Source organism: Lepidochelys kempii, chromosome 1, assembly GCF_965140265.1.
Source record: "Lepidochelys kempii isolate rLepKem1 chromosome 1, rLepKem1.hap2, whole genome shotgun sequence".
Classification (NCBI taxonomy): domain Eukaryota; kingdom Metazoa; phylum Chordata; order Testudines; family Cheloniidae; genus Lepidochelys; species Lepidochelys kempii.
In genome coordinates, this window is record NC_133256.1 from 147,066,808 (window position 1) to 147,090,111 (window position 23,304).

A 23,304-nucleotide genomic window follows, 5' to 3' on the forward strand; every position below is an offset into this window, starting at 1 on the left:
CTGTGATGTCAGTGAGTTTTTAGGAGAGAATAGCCCTGCACTCTAATGATGTATTTCTCTTCTTTGACCTGACTCACAGCTTCTAATTACACTGTACTGGTACCATCAATATGGTCAGAATTTTTATCAGAATGAAAAACACAAATATGTCTAGCAACTGCACTTAATATGAATTTGCTTGCCAAATAATGCTGTCTTCTAACTTTATTTTAGTTATAAAAAGATGTTTAAATGGTAGATCAAATAAACAAATTTCCCTTTCTTCTTTTATATGCAACACCCTTTGTGTGGGGGATTTCTTACAATTTAAGAGTGATAAATTTACTGGGAACTGCCAGCAGGTGTTCAATACGAACACAGTACTCCACTTGGAATATCTAAGCTGTCCATAGCACAAACTGCACTACTAATTATGATTTACTTAGCATGTTTTTCTAGTTATAACTATAACTATATATATAATATATATATATATATATATATATTTTCTTCAACACACTCTACTCTGGAAAGAAGGCTTCATATATTTTGCCATGAAAATGTTATATTGTTTTCTTTATCAATAAAGTGTGATACTTGTTTATATTACAATTGCTGGGAAGTAAAACATGTCACTTTTTTTTCTATAACAGGAATCTTTAAGAATATTTGCTTCCTCCCAATTCCACTTAAGTGCCAGATCAATTAACTGAAAAATAAAATAAGAAAGATTTGGTATTTACTAACAGAAATACAACATCTGTAAAACAAATACAATACGACTTGTAAAACAAGACACTTTGGTGCAGAGTGCACAAATAAATCCATTAAATTCCCACATGAACTGTGCAGCATTTAACACTTTTACTCTTTTTCTCATTAAAAAAGGTCACTCCAAATGAATCAATCACACTGTTTTTTGATGTATGCATTGCATTCATTCCCCCCGCAATTTTCTTACTACTCTCTCTCTTTGACATGCAGCTAGGAAGAACAGCTGTGGCACTGCAGATTTACCATTGACAAACAGCATCTAGACTTCTCTGGAAATACTCAGCTCATAACTAACACAGCACCATGCAGCAGCTTAGTGGTACATGGCTGTTCTCAATTCTCATCTTCTTTTTTTCTCATTCCCATTCCCATTCCCCAGAGCACCAAAACCCTCCTGTTCCTCTTCTCCACACCTTTCCCCACACCAAAACACACGGCGATACTGGAAAATACCATTGTGGATAAAGCTGAATAAAATCATATAGGCTCAGAATCAAGTACAGCAGGATGCCAATCTTTCAGAATGTTGCTTGACCACCATGCTGGCTGTGAAACATTCATTTTTTCATTCTTTGAAATAAAACTACAGTACCTCCATATGGAACCATTAAAAAAATCCTATCCAGAGGACAGGTGGTAGTCAGTAATTAAAAACAAACATAATTAAAATTACTTTTTACATCAGTCTTTCATTTAAATTTCCCAGTATGTCCTGTCTTCTGTATGCTTGTCCTTTAAGACTTAACCCTGCAAACTCTTATGTGTGTACTTATTTTTACATGTGAGAATAGTCCCATTGACTTCAATAGGTCTACTCCTGTGCATGTTTGAAGGATTATAGACTGTCAGTTCTTTGGGGCGATAACTATCCTTATCATTGTGTTACGTATAGCAGCACATTCATCTTAATGTAGTGGAAATGTATGACATTTAAAACTGCTTTAAGGGCTCTTGGGCCCTTATGTCACTTGTCTAAAACATCTGTTTATAAAAATAAACAGATTTAAAAACTGACCTAATTGAACCTGAACTCTACACCTGAGAGTAAGGCTTTTTGTACTGTACTTCATGTATATAGTACATCTAGTGAAGCCAAAATTCTGTCTGAGCTACTACTCTGCAAAAGTAACCCTTTTCTTCTCCTCAATTCTTTTCCCAACCCCTAACCCAATGACCAGCTATCATTCAATTTAAAATACAAGCACTGATAAAAAACATTCCTTTTGTATAATTTTTTTATAAAATGGTCCTATCTGCAAACTAGTGGTACTGTATGAAGACAGGGGAATAAGAAGTTTGTAAGGATTACAGGCCTAACTAAAAGGATTGTAGTTTAAGTTTTCTTTTCAGGAGAATGTTGGCAGTTCCCAAGTGTTGCCTTCCCTACGGTGTCATACTGGCAATATGCTCTCAATTTAGAACTCAAGATTTAAAAAACTGGATTCACCCCAGCCAGCTAATGGCGGCATAGCATATTATTATTTGGATGATAACTTGAGGGGAATCCCTGTTAAAGAAATAAGAACCATATCCTGGGTACATAAATTTGGAGGCCAAAGGCTGGAGTTTATCTGCCAAGGACATGGTTTTTTCTGAGCTACCAGAAAGAATCCTTAAGTTATTTCTGAAATGTGCTCTTACCACTCTCATCCTTTAACTCCTTCCTTTCAATTTCCCAAGATGCTAACTCCACATCCTTCCATCCTAAAGGTCATTACCATTTGGTTTTAAAACTTATAAATACCTCTCCCCTTCAATTCTTTCCTCCTCTTTTCCCTTTTGATCTCTCTCTTTCAACCCTCTGTTTCCCCTCCCTCCTCCTCCCACTGATGTATTGATCTCAGGGACTCCTGGGATCTCCTTATTAAAATCTGCCAAGAAACTGAGGGGAAAGTTAGGTGATTTCCCTGACCATGATGGAGTTTACTCCCATCTGAATACTACTAAAGAATCCCTGCCAAAGGTGAATTTTCCCTAGAAGTAATATAAATACTGAGAAGGGCAAACACTTTGCCTGTAGATTCAACTAGACAGTTCCAAGTGATTTTTTTTATAATATATCCCAAGGTAAGATACCTCTCAGACTCACTTATTCAGCTGTTCATCGTGGGATGATATGTAGCCATATCATATATGAGGTTGCAACAGCATTTCTGTGTAAAGCCCAATGTTCAAACTGTTCTAAAATTCACAGGCAGTCAAGATGGGCCTGACAATTATTATGCCACTTCAGAACATAAGGTAAAGTTTGTGATGTAATATTGGTGATTTTTCACTGTAAAAAGCAAATTTGCCCGGTCAAATTTGGTAAAAAATGTAAGATCTTTTAGATATAAATGCTTATATATATTTATTGGAGAATCCTTAGCAGACAGAGTAAAGAAATTTACTTACTCACTGTCCAGATATTAGCAAGCAACTAGATAGTGCCTTTGTAAATCAGCCACCCAGAGCACAGGGAGAGAATACTCTTATGGACACATCAAATGGATTACTACAAAATCACTTTTTTGACATTAAAATAAAATAAATCCAACAATAACTTTACAGCTTCCTTTTTTACCTCCCTGTCAGCTATGTTCACCACCCAATCCCAAACACCTTTTGCTGAGGTAAGGCTGTTCTTGTGACAAGATTCACGTATTCTGCTTTAAGTTTAAAACCGAGTTGGAAGGACTCTTTATTCTCTCAAAGCACTGCTATGTTACCAACTACAAGAGATGTATCTAAACTCTCTGCTACTGAAAGAAGGCTGCTACAGGAAAACAAGGTGGGTTTCTCTCACAAGCCATGATGCCAGGTGCCAGCCTGAAGCAAGTCTGAGAAGAAATTTGGACACGGACTCCTCAGTTATTATCAGCTTCCTGTGTTTTTACTGAAAACTAGCATTGAGTTGATTATATAGGACATCTACCATTCATTTTAAAATATAACTTAAGGTACATCACATTACTCTCATTTTTGGTATAAGCACATCGTCAGCTCTTGTGGATGTAAAGTTGTTCAGGTACTGGGGGAAGTGAACATAACTGAACAAGGTAAGGTAAGGGGGTCAGAGAAATATTTTGTTACACATTTCAGGCCAATAGTATTAACCCAATGATATATCCTTTAGAGTAACCATACCCTATCTAAGGAACTCTTGGACCTTTGGTATCAGAATGTATGTGTTATAAGAACCATGGCATTCAACAACAGAGTTCATTTTGATTGTGATACAGTTGCTACCTCATAAACAGGAAGCGCTCTCAGGTTATCATTTAAATAAACAGTTGTCACATGGATTCTTGCCTTCTTAAATTTTACAGGGATATAAACATCTAATTTTACTGATCTACAGGCTTAATTTATAAAAATTACATTGATATAATAACAGGATAAATCCATGCCAATTTCTGAATTATGTCTAATATTACATAAACTGGAAAGCAATGTCACATATAATTATTGCTACAAAGACAAACCACAAGGGTAATTAACACAGCTGAGATTTCATATTACCACAAGTGCTAAAGCAGACAGTAAAGTTCATTATTTTCATCTCCAGCATACGGCCATGTATCAATCTAGGCCTCAAGGGAACACATGATGTATTTAAATTAGCTAATAAAACACAACATATAATTACATAACTCCTTGGAGTAACTAGTATGTAAAGTGTGAAAATTCTCGAGAAAGTGTTATAAATGTGCAAATCACCTCAACTATTACACTGCTGTCAGTTCAGACAAATGATGCATGCAAATACATGCTCGTAGAAACAAACATTGCATTATAATGCACAGGTTTAATATAATTACATCATCAGGAAATCAGAATGTGCAGTTACGTTTGACTCCCCACCCCTCAGTGAATGAACTGTTAAGTGCTGAAGGCATATTAACCTTATTTTCTACTCATGAGTTCTGATCTAATGATTTCTGATCAACAGAATCTAAAGGAACACCTCTAAATGTGTGAAGTCCCCAGACAAATTATTTATGTTATAAGAAGTCCTATCCACCCAATGGAACATTAATTTCCCTAGTTTCTTCAAAAAATATTGAGTTTGAGAAAGGATAGCAAAATCTTAGAGGTTAGAGACATGTTCCCTTGATATACTCAAACCATTAGTAACAAGAGAAGAAATAAATATACACTTGACCCTTAAATTTAGGGGTTTTCCAATATTTCTGAAGATAAAATCTTTATCAAAGATGTATTTTTCTACTTAATGTCCTCAAATTATAATGGGCCAAATTCATTTTGTGGGCCAATGGAATTACAAGAGGGAAGAAATAGCCCATTAATTAGCACCCTCTATCATTATTTTCACAGTTCCTAAAACCTCTCTGACACACACTATTTCTGGGTCAACTATACCTCTTCTGTAGTGCAAGTTTGTTTCAACAGATTTTAAAAAGACAATGATAAAACTTGGAAGTTTCCTGAGAGTCAGTGGAAAAAAACACTACTTGGAAACCTACATTTAGCTTCACATACTGTGGTCTTAATTCATCACTGCTGAGTTCAAAAATCCTGCCTCAAAGCCCCAGTGGCAAAAAGTCAGCCTGGGAGACCGAGGGAGCTTAAAAATGGGCACAACTTTTTGGGAAGTGGTTATGGCCCAGATATACATTAAATCAGCACTTCCCTTTACCAGCATTCACTGGTGGGGCTGCAGAAGAGCTTTATTGAACAAATGCCCTACCTACCAGTGGTCCTGAGGGCAAACATTGCCTGTTCTACCTTGAAGTGAACTCCCCCTAACTTCTCTGGGATTGGCTGGCACAGTGAAGTTGAAATTCAGACTTGTCTATCTCTTGTGGCTGTCATGACACTTTCTGTAAAGTGAAGGGGATACTCTTAGTATTGAGGACAACGTTCCCTCTCCAGTTAGTTGTTTAATTTTTCTTCTAGCTTGACTATGTGGCTGAAGTTTCCCTTGCTATCTTTTCTACTCCATTCTACACATTAATATCTCCAGCAGAAAAGAATAGCAAAACACCATCACTCTTAAAATCCCATTAGCATCTGGCCCTTTCTTAAAGCATCTTTTCACACCCACTTGTTTTTGAGCACGTTGCCTGTAACAGTTAATTGGCAAACCTGATGCCCAAACTGGTGTATGAACTAGTGCCTGCTGCAAGTGGCTACTATATTTCTCTGTGCATGATCACAACATTACTAGTGTCTAACTTGCTGTCTTGTAAGTGCTTTGACACATATTCATAGGAAAAGTGTACTGAAAAGCTAGATCTAGATTCAGTTCTATTGCATATTCTCATCTCCTCATGTTTAAAACTTAATTGCCTGTGGCCTGCGTGGGAGATTTATGCACAAAGCCTCTAACTGACAAGCTTTTGGTTTCAACCATATGTGTCTTAAAACTAGAGCTAGCCAGAAATTGTCTGACAGGACGTTTTTCCACCAAAGAATGCCATTTCATGGAAGCTGAAACAACCCACAGAGATAGTTTGATTTAGACTAAAGTCTATGGAAAACAGGCAGGCTTCCATCAGAAACCTGGCTGGTTTCCTCCCACCTTACCTACCTGGCTCCTCAGCAGCCCGCTGGATGGGCTAATGAAGAGCCAAGAGCCTGGAAGCTCTGGGAATCATGGACCCAAAGTTCTCAGGTTTCTCTGCAGCTCACTAGGCAGGCTGACAGGAAGCCAGGAGCCTAGAAGCAAAGGGAACCCCAGCTTCCAAGATCCCAGCTCCTCAGCATCCTGGGTTCCCATGGTCTTTGGCTTAGGGCCAGGCAGCTAAGTGGATTGCCTTGGAGTAGGGGACTGCTGGACTTTCAGGGTCTGTAGCCTTGTGGCACCCAGCCCCAGGATTACCGCAGGCCTGAGGCCCCCAGGGCTCTCCCTTTCATGTAGAACTTTGAAATGTTTGGTTTTCATTCCAAATCAGAATGAAATCAAATTTTGAAATTCTATGCAAAATGCAATTACCTTTCTGTACAAACAGCTCTGCTTAAACATTCTTTATACTAGCCCAGGTGTTCCATCTTACATTAATTTAGGAGGGGAGGGGGGAAAGTGTAAGCTGCAACCATCCCCCTACAGAATTAACATGAGATGATCCTCACCAAATGCAGTTCAATTTAATAGACTGAGCTTTAAAATAAATTAAAGATACAATCTTTATTTGATCATTTTCCATACCTTGTTCACTGTTATGATCAGAGTCACAGCACATGGTAGACTCACTCCATAATAATTGTCTTTGTTTGAAACACTTTAAACTTTCTCCAAAAGAAAAACAAAACGCTTTCATGTTCTGTAAGTTTTGCCTGTCTTCGTTGCTTCATGACAACATCACATAGCAAACATTAAGGGCTCTATTTCTATTCTCAAGAAAATAATCTTCTGGATGGCACTTGAATTTCACTGGAATTTCTAGAAAAGCTAATGTGTTCCCTCCCTCTTTCCCAGTTATTTATTGCTTTATGTATGCTTCCAACTTTCCTTGTCTGCTTGTAAGAGATCCACTTTCATTCACACACTACCCTGGGTAGTATAACTCAAAGGGGAAGAGTAAGAAGTAGAAAAAAGAAGAAAAAAAAAACCAGGTCACAGTTGTGCAATATATACATGTTGTTTTCATTAAATACATCAAATTGAAAAAGCAGCTTTTATAAGGCACTGAAACCTGGCCTGTATGGACTTCAGGGCTCCCTTTTGCCCATTGACATGGGGTCCATCAGTGGAAACCCATGTCTTGCATTTACTAGTCACTGGCCCTTTGGCCATTCACCAACACTGGACACTTGCTGCATGTTGTGACCAGCTGACACTCGTACAATTTCTAATGTTAAAAATTCCTACATCCTGTATCTATTTAATCTGTGTATTACCCTAATCATAATGCTATGAGGAAGGGGGGGGGAACATTAATCCCCGGCCAATTTGGCCCAGATGGGAAAAGTTACTTCCTGAGCCTTTGAACAGACAATCAGTTAGACAGAGCAACATGAAAACACAGTTCCTATACAATATAACTTATATGGAGGGAGCATATGTTCTGCTAAAAATGGGGCAAGGAGCCTGGGGGAAAACAAAACAAAACAGGCCAAGCTTTAAAGAAATGATTGTGGGAGGAAAGAGCCAATTGACTTGCACCTCTGTGGTTCTCCATTGGCAATGCCAGGGAAGAGGGGCTTATCCCTATATACATTCCTCCTTCATCCTAAAGCTGTCCGGCAGCTTGCAGATCCAGTCAAGTTTCCCATCCATTAAAACAGCGTGTGACAGTGATAAATATTTACTATCTATACAATTAATTTTAAAGGGAAGGCAGTGTGGAATAATGATCACTGAATTGGGAATCAGGAGTAGAGCTAGCAGGGAAATTTCTTCATGAAGTTTTTCAGTGAAAAAAGCCAATTCATCATAACCAAAATTTTGCGAAACAAGGTCGGGTTTGACAAAGTTTCCCAACTCACAAAAAACTGAGAAAAAAGTTTTGAAGTTGTCAAAACATTTTGTTTTTACAATTTTCAATGAAAAATTCTGGATTTCCTGTTCAAAATGGATTTCCTTTTAAATTTAAACTGAAAAAAAGGTTAAAAATAGATTGAAATAAAAATGTTCCAAATTAGCAAAATGTAACATTAGAATAAACTAATTCTTTTTCATTTTGGGTCATTCAGTTTGTGAATATTTTCAGGATTTTGACTATTCATCCTAATTTGAGATGTGAAAATTTTTTAAATCTTGGAAATTATTCACGAGATAAGAAAAAACATTTCTCGTCCAGCTGTAATCAGGAGTTCCTGCATTGTAATATTGGCTCTGACACTCATGGTCTGCCTTTGGGTAAGTCACTGCACCTTTGATCTCAGCTTCCCTTCTTGCTTCTTCTTACATGGGGATAGTAATGCTTACCAACAAACATCACAGGTTCTTGTGATGATTAGTTCATGTCTATAGACTACTTCACATGCATAACGTGCTGTATGAATTCTAATCACATTATTAAATAACACTGATCAAGTGATGATATGACCTTCGCAGTATGTATCATGTATGCATAATGTTTATAGATAATCATTTATTTGCTATATCGTAAGTCCCTTGGGATAAGGACCATTGTCCTTTCTGTTTTGTAGAGCAACACGTACATTGCTGGCCCACAATAAATAAGAATAATTTATTAACTTGCTCATATATTTTTTTTAAGATGATGGTTTGGATTCGTGAACAATGCTATCATCATACCCAGAGAATCAGCCATACGCTATTGAGCAAATAGAAGTGGATGAAGGCTAGCAGTTTGTTCTCCAAATAAGTTCCATACATATTAATGCTTAATTGAATAGAAGAATTACCTTTATCATTTGAGGAATATTCCCAGTCTTTAGATCAGAAATCTGAGGTCAATCTCACACATGATAAGTAGTGCAGTACAAAGCAAACAAACACTTGAGCTGTTTCAAAACACAGCCCTGAACTTAAAAGTTAGTGAAACTCAGTCCCTGTCATCTGGTTTGCAGTGCTGCACTACTTTTAAATTAATTATAGGCCGCTCTTATAACAATTATGATTTCATGTAATACAGAATCATGCTAATCACCTTTATCAAAAAGAGTTTTTTCCCTTAAAGCACCCAGCAGGACTTCATTTACCTCAATAAAAATGTCCTGGATTTCAGTATGGGAAAGAACAGGCACTTTCCCACCCTATACCGTTCCTTACATGAGGAGGAAAAAAATTCCAACAAATTTCATAGTGACATCAACCACATTAATTCCATTCAAGAGAAAGACATTTCCTAATCCACTTGTGCTTGCAGCACTCATGAATTATGAGGTTTTTCTGGAGGATTAAACATGCTATGAAGTGGCTGATAAACAGTGATAGGCAAATAGTCTAGCCTAGCCAAAAGTATCATGCTCTAGAGAGAGAGATTGACAGAGAGCTAGAGAAACAAAAAGATATTTCATGAAGATATTTTCCCCCCTTCTACCCATCAGCCTTCACTGAAAGTCAAAAATTACTGCTCCATGGGTGGACAGATATATATGAATCAGCTGGGAGTAAGTGACAATAAAACAGCTGCTGCTGTGCCTTTGCATACTAATGTTTCTTTTTAATATGTAAGAATCACTGCTCTTGCTGCACAGCCAAGATCAAACAGTGAACAGAATGGTGTTTGCATCTTGAAAAGGAAGCAAACAGAGATACTGCTACACATTTTGCCCTTCATATATTGAGAAGACATTTTTTAAAAACATAGCAAAAGCCTTGATGAAAATTCAGACTTATGCCAGTGCAACAATTCCTTTAAAAGACAACTCCCAAGGTTTAAAAAAAAATATTTTAACTTACAATACAGTTATTTCTTATTTCATTTACTCAGTGGGTCTAAAGTTGAGCCGAATATAATGTTAAATGTTTCTTTCTCATATTTTATTGTATGTGCTCTGCTTTCTTCATCCAAGGATGACTCCCTCCACAGTAATTTTAAAAAGCATTGCAGGCTGCAAACATGGTATTTCTGACCAAATATAACTCTATTTCTAACTTCAACTATATTTAAGAATCAAATACTAGACTTCAGTTTGCAAGGAACTCTGTTTTAGCGGATGAGCCATTTTTATGTGACATACAAAAGTTACCACGCCAACTTAAATTATTGCTAATATCGCACACAACCTAGAAGTGTAAAAGGAGAACTTGGAATATTTTTTAATTCCAGTAGCAATCAAAAAATAAGATACTTGAGAGTGAAAAGAGATGGACTGTACGGGATATAAATGGTCTAATTCAGTACAGCAGGATCTCCCATTCATAACTACTTCTCAAGGATCATACCAACTAAAGTCAGACATAGAGGAGTGAAAATTTTGAGTATTTTTTAAATAAAAACATTGGATAACCATAATCAACTTTTCAAGCAAAAAAGATTTGATTTCTAAGGAATGCAACATTTCTGACTTTTAAAGTACAGTGTAATGGAGTTAATTAATAATGCATTAGCATTACAATGGAAAAACGAGTTATAGTAGAATAAATAGTATAAAGTGCATTTGAGAAAAAAGGCAACGCTATCTCTAACCTAATGTTATTTATGGAACACAATCTCTGTAATTTTCAATTAATTCACATTTAAATTAATGTACAAACAAATTAACTATTATCGTCTCCAGACTCTGGAGTTTCCAGATTTGGATGTGGGTGAATTTATTACCAAGGTGAAGCTAAAGCACTGTAAGTACATTTTACCATACAGCTCTGCCTTATATACACCACAATAATTTAACAAATCTGTGAACACACATCCCTATTAAGGGAGCACAATGTAAATATAAGTGCCTCAGCCATAGTTTTTCATCTCTAATGATGAATCTTTTCTTATGAAGACTCTCTTAAAAAAAACCAAGAAAACATGCCACCTTCTCTTTCTTAACATTAAAGGTAGAGAAAGCATTTTTTTTTATCCAGGGAAAATAATTGTCTGAAAATTGTATGATCATTAACTATGACAGGCCATCTTCTTTTATTCCAACTGAACACGTTAACAAAAATCAACCAAATGCAAGATTAATATTTTTGAAGTATTTGAAAGTAATGGAGCAAAACTAATTCAGTTAAACAACAGAGAATAAACTAGACACAATATACAGGATTGCTATAAATATCAGAAATGCATAACAAACACTCATATATGTCAATAACTCTTACTTTAAGACTCTGCATCAGCACCATAATTAATTTTTCTGCAATATAAAATCTAAATATCTGTTTCAGCAAAGTTTATTTCTGTTTGTTTTAAGTTGTGCTTCAAAACACACAGTATCTCATTCCATGTCTAAATGACTCAGTCACTGAAAGATCAGGATGTTAAACAGAATCAGAATGTGTGTCACCCAATTTTTAAAGGAATTCCCCAAAGCAACAATTAAACATTGGTACCACAATCAGTATTATTTTCAATTTCATTTCAGTTTAAAATAAGCTAAACAGCATGCACAAGCACAAAGAAATCATTATCTTGCATTCATGCAGGTCTATGTAGCTAAAACACTTGACTTACCTGCCACTGTTTCATGAGCTCCCGAACCTCTTTCGTGTCCTCTAGTATCCTTTCCTTGTGTGTAGCATCCTGCAGGACATTGGCAGTTGTCTCTGCTTCTGTAAGCCAGGCAAGGAACTTTTCCAGATCCAGGTAGAACTGTTGCAGCAGCCTTAGAGCTGCTTCCAGTTCAGCTTCTCGCTCACTAACCCTGTGCAAGCACAAACAGTCAAATGCAGTACTCACAGAAATCAGAACAAGTGTAGATTTTTTAAAAACAAACAAACCCACAAACCCACAGCAGGTTTTTACTGTACTAATCAAGAGAAGAGAATTTGTAGATAAGCTACTATAATGAAAGAAAATGTACATAAGAATGATGCACTATATACTGTATGCCCTTCCATCCCCCAAGCTAATGTTCATCTCTGTCTTTTTGGATGGTGGGAGGAGGTACACAATGACATTTTTCAACTGCAATCTAGAGGAAATGACATTACTTTGGTAAAGAACACCATGTACTATACCTGAAATTTTGGAACTCAAACAAATCAAGGTTAATTCCTTTCAAATATGATCAAAGCTTTTTCACTTATCACTCATAAGCCTGCTGCTGCCTGCAAGCTTGTTTAATTTTTGGAAATCACAAAGTAGTTTTTGGTCACTGAGTGGCAAGGATAGTTTACTGCAATTAATAATTCCTCTAAGTTGCAAGCTTTGGGAGCTGTATTCATCACCTTGTGTCCTAACAATGCAGAAGATGTTCAAAGGGTCATGAAGCTGCTCTACCATATAGAAAGGTCTTACACAAATTATACAATGAAACAACCATAAAAAGATCTATATCAGCTTTTTAATAAAATATCACCTTTGAAATCTCAAGAATATTTCTCTGCCTTTGGCAAAAACCTAAATTATAACAATTTGGTAAAGAAGAATATTCAAGGACCAAGTGTTCCTGTAATAAAAACCCCTTAGGTATATGGTAAATTTGGTCTGATCCACCAGAACTAGTAGAAAATTTATGTCCTATTTGCACGCACAGTTTTTGATTATTAAATTAGGCTCAAAATTGATTAAAAATTCAAACACCTGCATGTGACACATCACTTATTAATATGTGACTGTCAATTATTAAGCAAAACTATAATTTATTTGGACAGTAACTTTATCATGGGAAGTGCATACTCAGCAATAAACAACTCCTGAAGATCTGATGGCAGCACTGCTCATGCATGAGTTGTTTATTCATCATGGGAGATGTTTTTGCTGAGCACACATTCTTCAGCAGTGTAGTTATTGCTAACATAGGATAGAAGCCTCCTCTTTTGTCTTCACTGCATTAGCTTGGAATGCATGGAATAGGTTCAGAAAGTATCAACCATTCATAATAAAAGGGTTGAGTCTAAACATTTATCATCTCATAAATATAGTTTAAGGTGTGATAACTGAACACTAGCTCCATATACTGATTGGCAAAGGAAGTTAAGACTAGATCTCTTATACATCAGAATCCTACCACTGAGGAGACTCTCAAACAATTGCCTCCTACTGTCGATAGATCTGTGTGTGACAGCAAAGCAGCAAAATTCTATATGTATCTTCCCCTATCTGCAGTAAACATATCACCATATGCATCTGATTGTGGGAGGTATTTCCAGAGTTGCACTGCTCAATCGTATGTTCAGTCTTCAACCAATAGCTAGTTTCATATTTGTGCATGATGTTTCAGCATAGCCTACTTTTCCTGGCTAACGAACAGCTATGTGACCTGAATTTACACAACTTTCTACTGATGAGCATTTATGTTTGGGTTGGAAGTCCAAGAGTGATGCAGTTTTCTAGGTAGTCTGAAAGAAAGTTGCACAACAGATTATCCCAGAAATATTTTCCAACATTGTAAATTTCCCACCAATTCACACTGAAATCATGAAATTTCTGTGTGCTAGAGCCAATATTAAATCTTGTTTATTGTCACCAAAAGGTTAGATTCCTAAAGAACGAAAGGCACAACCTAATACTTAGCTGTTGCTGAACCAGAAAAAACAAGAATTAGGCTGAAAAATAGTTTTAAGGTGCTTTACCCATTTACCATGTTTTTTCATCAAGGATTCTTCCAAACTATGAATACAGCCAGGAAACAGAGGGATTTAAAGCAGCCAGTCATAGCTCAGAAGTGTAAGAGCAGCGAATTCAATTCAGTCAAATGACGACAATTTATTAATTCAGAGCTAAAATCCACAATCCATGTTTCACATTTTAAAACATTACTTGTGTCTCTCAACCACCTTGTGACAAAGGTGAGTATAATTATTGAACCCATTTTTGTAATACGGAAAGAGAGAAAAAATGTTAAATCCCTTGTCTTAGGCTATTCATTCATTCATTTATTATTTCTTCAAGAGATAAAGGACTGTATTCTGATGTCAGTTACATATGTGCAAATCTGGAGTTACTCTCTTTAAATCAATAGAATTATTCCAATTTTACACTGGTATGAGTAGCATCAAAAAGTGGCTCTAAGTGTCCATATAATGATAAAAACAACGAAGAGTCTGTTGGCAGCTTAAGGACTAACAGATTTATTTGGGCATAAGCTTTCATGGGTAAAAAACCCACTTCTTCAGATGCATGGAGTGAAAATTACAGATGCAGGCATTATTATACATGAAGAGAAGGGAGTTACCTTACAAGTGGAGAAACACTGTTGATAGGGCCAATTCAATCAGGGTGGATGTAGTCCACTCCCAACCATTGATGAGGAGGTGTCAATACCAAGAGAGGGAAAGAACATAATGAACAGGTCGGATTATGAACAGGAGGCTGCCAGGCAACTCTCCAACACCACATTCTCCAGGCCACTATCCTCCGATCCCACTGAGGAGTACCAAAAGAAACTACACCATCTACTCAAGAAACTCCCTGCTATAGCACAGGAACAAATCTGCATGGACACACCCCTAGAGCCCCAACCAGGGGTATTCTATCTGCTACCCAAGATCCATAAACCTGGAAACCCTGGATGCCCCATCATTTCAGGCATTGGCACTCTTACAGCAGGATTATCTGGCTATTTGGACTCTCTCCTCAGACCCTACGCTACCAGCACTCCTAGCTATCTTCAAGAACCACCGACTTCCTGAGGAAACTACAACGTATCACTGATCTTCCTGAAAACACCATCCTGGCCACCATGGATGTAGAAGCTCTTTGCACCAATATTCCACACGAGGATGGACTACAAGCTGTCAGGAACAGTATCCTTGATGAGGCCATGGTACACCTGGTGGCTGAGCTTTGTGACTTTATCCTCACTCACAAACATTTCAGATTTGGGGACAACTTATACCTTCAAGTCAGTAGCACTGCTATGGGTACCCACATGGCCCCACAGTATGCCATCATTTTTATGTCTGACTAAGGACAACGCTTCCTCAGCTCTCATCCCCTACTGCCCCTCCTATACTTGCGCTACACTGATGACATCTTAATCATATGGACCCACGGGAAGGAGGCCCTTGAAGAATTCCACCTGGATTTCAATAATTTCCACCCCACCGTCAACCTCAGCCTGGACCAGCCCACTTCCTGGACACTACAGTGCAAATAAGTGATGGTCACATAAACACCACCCTATACCGGAAACCTACTGACCGCTATACTTACCTACATGCCTCCAGCTTCCATCCAGGACATATCACACAATCCGTTGTCTACAGCCCTTAAGATACAACCAAATTTGCTCCGATCCCTCAGACAGAGAAAACTCTTACAAGATCTTTATCAAGCATTCTCAAAACTACAATACCCACCTGGGGAAGTGAGGAAACAGCTTGACAGAGCGAGATGGGTACCCAGAAGTCGCCTACTATAGGACAGGCCCAACAAGGAAACTAACAGGATGCCACTTAGCCCCCAGCTAAAACCTCTCCAGCATCTGCAACCTATCCTGGAAAACGATCCCTCACTCTCATAGACTTTAGGAGACAGGTCAGTCCTCACTTACAGACAGCCCCCCAACCTGAAGCAAATACTCACCAGCAACTACACACCACACAACAGAAACACTAATCCAGGAACCAATCCCTGTAACAAACCTCATTGCCTACTCTGTCCCCATATCCACTCTAGCGACACCATCAGAGGACCAAACCACATGAGCCACACCATCAGGGACTCATTCACCTGCACATCTACTAATGTGATATATGCCATCATGTGCCAGCAATGCCCCTCTGCCATGTACATTGGCCAAACCGGACAGCCTCTATTATCACTACAAAAGGTTCTCCCCCTTCCCCCTGCTGGTAATAGCTCACCTTAAGTGATCTCTCGTTACAGTGTGTATGGTAACACCCATTGTTTCATGTTCTCTGTGTATATAAATCTCCCCACTGCATTTTCCACTGAATGCATCCGATGAAGTGAGCTGTAGCTCACGAAAGCTTATGCTCAAATAAATTTGTTAGTCTCTAAGGTGCCACAAGTACTCCTTTTCTTTTTATATTTTGAGGCTCTTTGCCACAGTCACAGGTATTGGGGCCAAAAGTGTAGCCCCACTTGAGTATCACATCTCTAGAGCTGCCAACTCCAGTGTGGAATCAATTAAGACAACATCATATAGTCCAGGTCTGATATACACTGGGTGGTAAGTGCTCAACTGGTGTGAGCTGGAGCATACAGTCTACAGGGTCGTTCTCTACTCATTTGCCATTATTGAACCCTGGTTTGTTTGGATGACAGTGTGAGAGGGCATAACAGTGGCAAGACAACTTTCTTGTGACATCACTTGACTCAGCTTTGTGTTATAGCAGATGTCTTGCATCTGTGTATTGCCTTATTCACCGAAGATGGAAAAAGACCATGTGGGTTATCCAGTTCTACAGAGCAGGATTCTTCTGTAAATTATGCTTCACTAGTGGACCACAGTTAGGGCCCAATCCTACAAAAACTAAGCCCATGGTTAAATCTTTGCAAGATCAGAACCTTGCTTTATAATGTGGATCAATTCCCTAACAACCTGAATTTCCTCTGAAACCTGGGACACAGGCATGATTCTAAGTAGAATTAATGTGAACCACAGCAGATCTAATAAATATAGCTGCATGCTGCAAATAGCATACCAAGGTGTAAAAGAAAAGGAGTTTGTTATTTTCTGCATTGCAGACTGAAAAGTAGGATCAAAAACTAAAACTGACCCACCGATGTTACTAAATAGGTAATTTTTAATCTAGAACATTTATGAACATGAGCTCAGGTCAAGGGAAAAATAGACCAGATGTAGACATATTGCTGAAGACCGGAATTTATGTTTAATGGAAGCGTCTACACTACAAGAAACAATACCTTCTTTAATTGTACTGGGCTTACAGTGAGATACATGTTAGCTATAAAGAATATTCTGACACTGTTCTGCTATGACTCTCAGAAATCTTAGGGAGCATAATTCTTTGAGCGTGCAAAACCACATGGTTTTCCACAGAGCATACTGTTAACTACAAAACCGCTAGTATTTTTGCCTTCTAAATATTGGCGCATTTAACATTTTACTTACTCTCTCTATATATAGTAATCGTGACAGGTCACCCTCTCAACTATGGAAGAAATAACACCCAAAAAGATTATTGGAAATGGGATACTTATTTGAAATAGGTTCTCTCTTATTCTCTCTCTCTCTTTTTATTTAAAAAAAAATTAGATCTTTAGATTGCTGATGTGTTTAAAAAGTGTTAACTTTTTAGGTGCTTGCATTGAATTCTTAAATCAGTCATACACAGACTTTACATGAATCAGGGGGGAGGGGGAGAATGACTTACTCTTCAAAACAAAGTCACAACCTTTATCATTTAACAATAATCTCACAAAAATTGGAATTTGAAACTGGAATAGGCATATTCCATGCTGCTTTCTGAAATCTCTGCAGTACATCCATATATTTTAATATAATTGGTTCTTTAAACGGTGATGTATTTGCAAAATAATAAGATTGAAATGTGGAAAGGAAGGCCTCTAAGATGATGAATAAAGCAATTCGGATGTCACATTTAGGATATAATAATGAAAACCACAAGAAAATTATAGGAGAGAGGGAAATACATACTCTGGATGAGGAGTTTAGTGGCATTACATAAAAAATTTAAGACAGGGTTTCCTGGGTTTGTATCATCTAAATATAAGTTTGATTTTATATCAAGTACAAATTATAACAAAGGATGATGGGTGAGGGAGGGAACATTTATTTTCATAGAAGAAGACTGGGCAATCTAAATACTACAACCCACCCACTTCCTCCACACACACTATTTTGAATTGCTAAAGGTAAAAAACAAACCAAAGAAATGAAAACATGACATTCTGTTAAGATGCCCCTAATTCTTTACTGTCTAACTTGACATGATGATGGCACTTCTGCAAACATGGCAAACTGGTAGGAGAAGAGGTAGAGTTTCCACCCCAAGAATCATCTTCAATCCTTCCAGAAAGCAAATCCCCACATCTGCTTTTGAAGTTTTAAGGGCCTGCTCAACCTAAAATCTAAGATTAACGTTTTGAAATTTGATTGCCAAAGCCCTAGGTGAAACATATGAAAGTTAAAAGCCTTATTTTATTTTATAAAAGTATTAGGGAAGTGTTTATGTTTCAAATTTAATGCTAGTGAACCCCAATTATCCAAATCACTGGTTATCTGAAATTTGGATGTTCCTCAGATTTACATAGAAACTAATTTGATCTGAAGATGCAATTATCAAATGCTTTACTATCCCTTTCCTACCAAAAGGGGATCCAGATAATTACAGTTTTACTCATATTTCTTTATTGTTTCCTTAATGTGGTTTATTCAATAAAATGTTTTCTACATAATAGTTAATAGCATTTTTAGAGTGGTTTCAGGAATTCCTGCTCTGTGTATATAGAATAAAATAGATGAATGTGTTTCACTTATATTAACAGAATCCAGTAACAGAAGTAAGCACTTCCATTCCAACTTTATTTAAATAGTTTTTTCATTCTTTCAAATGTGCTAAACACAAAGGCTGAAACAAAGGATCATGTTTCTGTGGCATACTCCATCAGAACCCAGAAGAGGAGAAATCTTAAAAATACCATGCAACTCTTAAAAATATTCTTGAGTCACCTTCATTCAACAATACTAAACTTCATACAACACAAAGTACATAAAAACAGCCATACTGGGTCAGACTAATGGTCCACCTAGCCTAGTATCCTGTCTTCTGACAGAAGCTAACGCCACAGACTTCAGAAGGAATGAATAGAAAAGATCGCCCCCATCGCCCATTCCCAGCTTCTGGCAAACAGAGGCTAGAGATACCATTCCTGACTATCCTGGCTAATAGCCATTGATGGACCTATCCTCCACAAACTTACCTAGTTCTTTTTTAAACTCTGTTACAGTCTTGGCCTTCACAACATCCTATGGCAACAAATTCCACAGGTCGACTACACTGTGTCCAAAATACTTCCTTTTGTTTGTTTTAAACATGCTAACTATGAATTTCATTTGGTGACCCCTAGTTCTTATGTTATGAAGAGGAGTTATAACACTTTCTTATTTACTTTCTCACACTAGTCATGATTTTATAGACCTCTAGCATATTCCCCCTCAGTTGTCTCCTTTCCAAGCTGAAAAGTCCCAGTCTTATTAATCTCTCCTTATATGAAAGCTGTTCCATACCCCTAATCATTTTTGTTGCCCTTTTCTGTACCTTTTCCAATTCCATTATATCTTTTTTGTGATGGAGTGACTAGATCTGTATACAGTATTCAAGACGTGGGCATACCATGGATTTATATAGAGGCAATATATTTTCTGTCCTATTATCTATCCCTTTCCTAATGATTCTCAACATTGTCAGCTTTTTTGACTGCTGCTGCGCTGAGTGGATGTTTTCAGAGAACTATCCACAATGACTCCAAGATCTCTTTCTTGAGTGGTAGTGGCACATTTAGACCCCATCATTTTATATGCATAGTTGGGATTGTTTTCCAATGTGCATTGCTTTGCTGTATCAACATTGAATTTCATTTGCCATTTTGTAGTCAAATCACCCAGTTTTGTCACATCCCTTTGTAACTCTTCACAGTCTCCTTTGGACTTAACTATCTTGAGTAGTTTTGAATCATCTGCAAATTTTGCCACCTCACTGTTTACCCCTTGTTTACACATCATTTATGAATATGCTGAATAGTACTGGTTCCACTACAGGGGACCACTGAGGGATGTGAGTATTTACCTCTCTTCATTCTGAAAACTCACCATTCCTACTCTTTGTTTCCTATCTTTTAACTAGTTACTGATCCAAGAGAGGACCTTCCCTCTTATCCCATGACAGCTTACTTTGCTTAAGAGCCTTTGGCAATGAACCTTGCCAAGGGCTCTCTGAAAATCTAAGTACAGTATATCCACTGGATCACCCTTGTCCACATGCTTGGTGCCCCAATAAATTCTAATAGATTAATGATGTATGATTTCCCTTTATAAAAAACATGTTGACTCTTCCCCAACAAATCATGTTCATCTACGTGTCTGAGAATTCTGTTCTTTATTACAGTTTCAACCAATTTGCCTGGTGCTGAAGTTCGGCTTACCAGCCTGTAATTGCTGGGATCACCTCTGGAGCTTTTTTAAAAAGTTGGCGTCACATTAGCTATCCTCCAGTCATCTGGTACAGAAGCTGATTTAAATGATAGGTTACATACCACAGTTAGTAGTATGTATCTACTAATACATAAGGCTACGATTTAGTCACAGTGCGACTGGCTCTGGAGCCGGTCCCTTGAGCCAACTGCTTGGGCTGGCCTGGGGTCAGCCATACTGGCCACTGCAGAAGTCAAGGAAAATCATGGAATCCGTGACTTCTACAGCTCCATGACAGACACGGAGCCCTACTAATATATATATATAAAGGTATGTGGGAAAGGCCTAGAAGTCAGGGATATTGATTTATCTTCCCAACTCTACTGTTGACTACATGATGTTGAGCAAATCATTTAAACTTTTTTGCCCTATTTACCCATCTGCAAAATGGCAATTATAATACTTATGCTCCTTACAACTAAGAGGGGTGGGGGGATATGATTGAGGTCTATAAAATCATGAGTGGTTGGAGAAAGTAAATAAGGAAGTATTATTCCAATGTACACTACAAAAACCATATAACCCACTGCAACTGCATGGCCTATTTCTGATCCTCCGTCCACTTACGCATCCGGGCAGAGTTCCTCTGAGCGACATCCATTGATTCCCCTGACACCTTCGAGAAGCAGTGGGTGCTGTCTGGGGTTCTCTGCTCGGTGTCCCCATCAGGTTCCCTTCGTTTAGCCCTGTGACTCCTGCCCCTGATATATCTTTAGTTGTCTCCCGTAATTAATTGAGATCTTGGGCCTTGTGGATCCTTCCCTTAGGCTGGGAGAGGTCCTTTATCAGTGGACAGGCTTCTGCCTGCCCACTTCCAGGATCCCAGCAGAACCACTTTCCTGTAGCCATCTGACCTGACCCTGTCACAATAAGTATTCTTCATTATTTTCATAAGAATAAATGAGCACTGCAGAAAGTAAAAAAATAAATAAAAAACAACAACACGGAGCATATCCCAGTGAACTGTCATAAATTTATTTAGCACAGGTGTTTCGTTAAGTGTGATCTAATGGGGAAAATCAGAGTGTTCTACGGTCTGCTAAATCACACTTCCATCTGTGTGCTGTGGTGGTCTAATGTTACCACATTGGGTTGAAAGATAAAATATATTGGATGCTGGCTGGCTCAGTAACTTGTAGAGGCTTTAATTCTACACTTTGTGAGCTCTTCTATTTAAATGCATTTTCTCTCTTTTGGTATTCCTATTCAGCACAATTTAAAGTTACCCGAACTCATTTTCTGGGGCTAATCACTCTCTGAATTCAAGACCTTCTGGTCTGTGCCTCCCTTCCAGTAAATAATGTCCACAAAAGGCTAGGGGCTTTGGCCACATCCCTTCTGTCATCATGATAGCTGAGTAACTCCAAAACGGAATTGGAACAGTTAATTCCAGTGATACACTTTGACCTGTTAAGGGGCCATCATAGAAATACTGAAATAATTCATTTCAAGGGATGAAGGATAGGTCAATTCCAGAAAGGAAAATAATCAGATAATACACTTCCCATTCTGAATCCTGACTTAAAATCCTTCACATTAGTAATATGAATTTATGTTAGGATCACTACTTGGAGAACCTTCTTGCCACAGGATGATTCTGCTGAAGGTTAAAATGTAAAGTCTGTAGTGATATATGAAAAGGTTGATAGATGACTGATGGTAGTTTTGCAGATTTCTTCTGTGATAGCTACAGTGCGTCTAGACATCCCTTGTGGAACTAATGTTGAGGGGGGCACTGATCCTTTCTGGAACCATTTAATCTGTGGCTGAATATGTTTCAGTGATTCACTCAAGAGCTGGAGGAGTTAGATGATATCTGAACTAGGAGATTCAGCCCAGATCCGTAAAGGCATTTAGATGTTACTCCATTAAGCATTGTAAACCTAACCCCTAGGTGCCCTGCTGCCTAATGGAATTTCCAGCCCTGAACTAGGGTCCTCAGCAAAGAACTCTCTCCTGAAGTTAGGCCCCTAAGCTAGGTTAGCTGTTAAGGTAGACAATACCCTAGCAGCCAAAATTTTCTCTTTGTCCTGCTCATGCTCAACACCTCTCTCACACTTACCCTATACTACCCTGTGCCCAGAGCATCTTTTTTGCAGCTGTTGTGCTGCCCTCACCCTATTGGTGACCTGCATGCAGCCCACCTGCTTCAGGGTCTGAAAGGTGTTAGTCTTAAGTTTGCTCCCAAGATGCCTACAGGCGTGGGTCCCGTTGTTGAGATTCTCCTGCCTAGTTTAAAAATCCTGCTTCAATGCCTCCAGGACGTTGGCACACACTAGGACTCTGAGCAGCTGATTAGCTGTGGGATGGCAGTAGCTCTTAAGACTGCTTTGAAAACGCCAGTTGGTGGAATATCAGGCACCCAGGGGTATTTAGGCATCAGAGCAGCGGCTTAGAAAATGTCCATGGTACCCAAGTGGTAGACTTAGGTGCCTAAAGAGGCAGACAGGCACCTAAGTAACCGTATCTGGGTCACAGAATGAAAGGAATCCATTAAGTATGATGCTTTCCTGAACTTGTTGGTTCTGCTAAGATAAATTTTAACAACTCTTCCCACATGTATGCCACCAATTATTTTGTTTTTGCAAACAGATTAGCTAAACTGGAAAAAGGCACTTTTATTTCTGAATAAGAGTGTTCACACGAGAAGCTATTCCAGAATAACTATTGCGCTTTAAATTCACACCCTACCTTATCACTAACAACTTCACCACGTAAACAAATGAATAAGTGTGAAGTATATTATGCTATCATTATTACTTTCATGCCTCTTTTGTCATCTCTTAGGTAAATGATACATATTTAGGACTTTTAATTTATACATCAATCCGTCATCATACACTCTTCTCAAGTGTCTTCAAAGTCTCCAGTACTTTAAATTCTGATCTCTGA

The 23,304-nt window shown here is 38.1% G+C and overlaps 1 protein-coding gene across 12 annotated transcripts in view; it reads right to left on the reverse strand.

Annotated features, from left to right (window-relative positions):
- Positions 1 to 23,304, reverse strand: part of DMD (dystrophin) — a 1,926,267-nt gene that overhangs the window by 381,571 nt on the left and 1,521,392 nt on the right. For all 12 annotated transcript variants that reach the window (XM_073357918.1, XM_073357881.1, XM_073357898.1 and 9 more), the window contains one exon: positions 11,778 to 11,967. In XM_073357918.1, the coding sequence (XP_073214019.1) occupies positions 11,778 to 11,967 (190 nt within the window). The remainder of the gene's footprint in view (positions 1 to 11,777; positions 11,968 to 23,304) is intronic.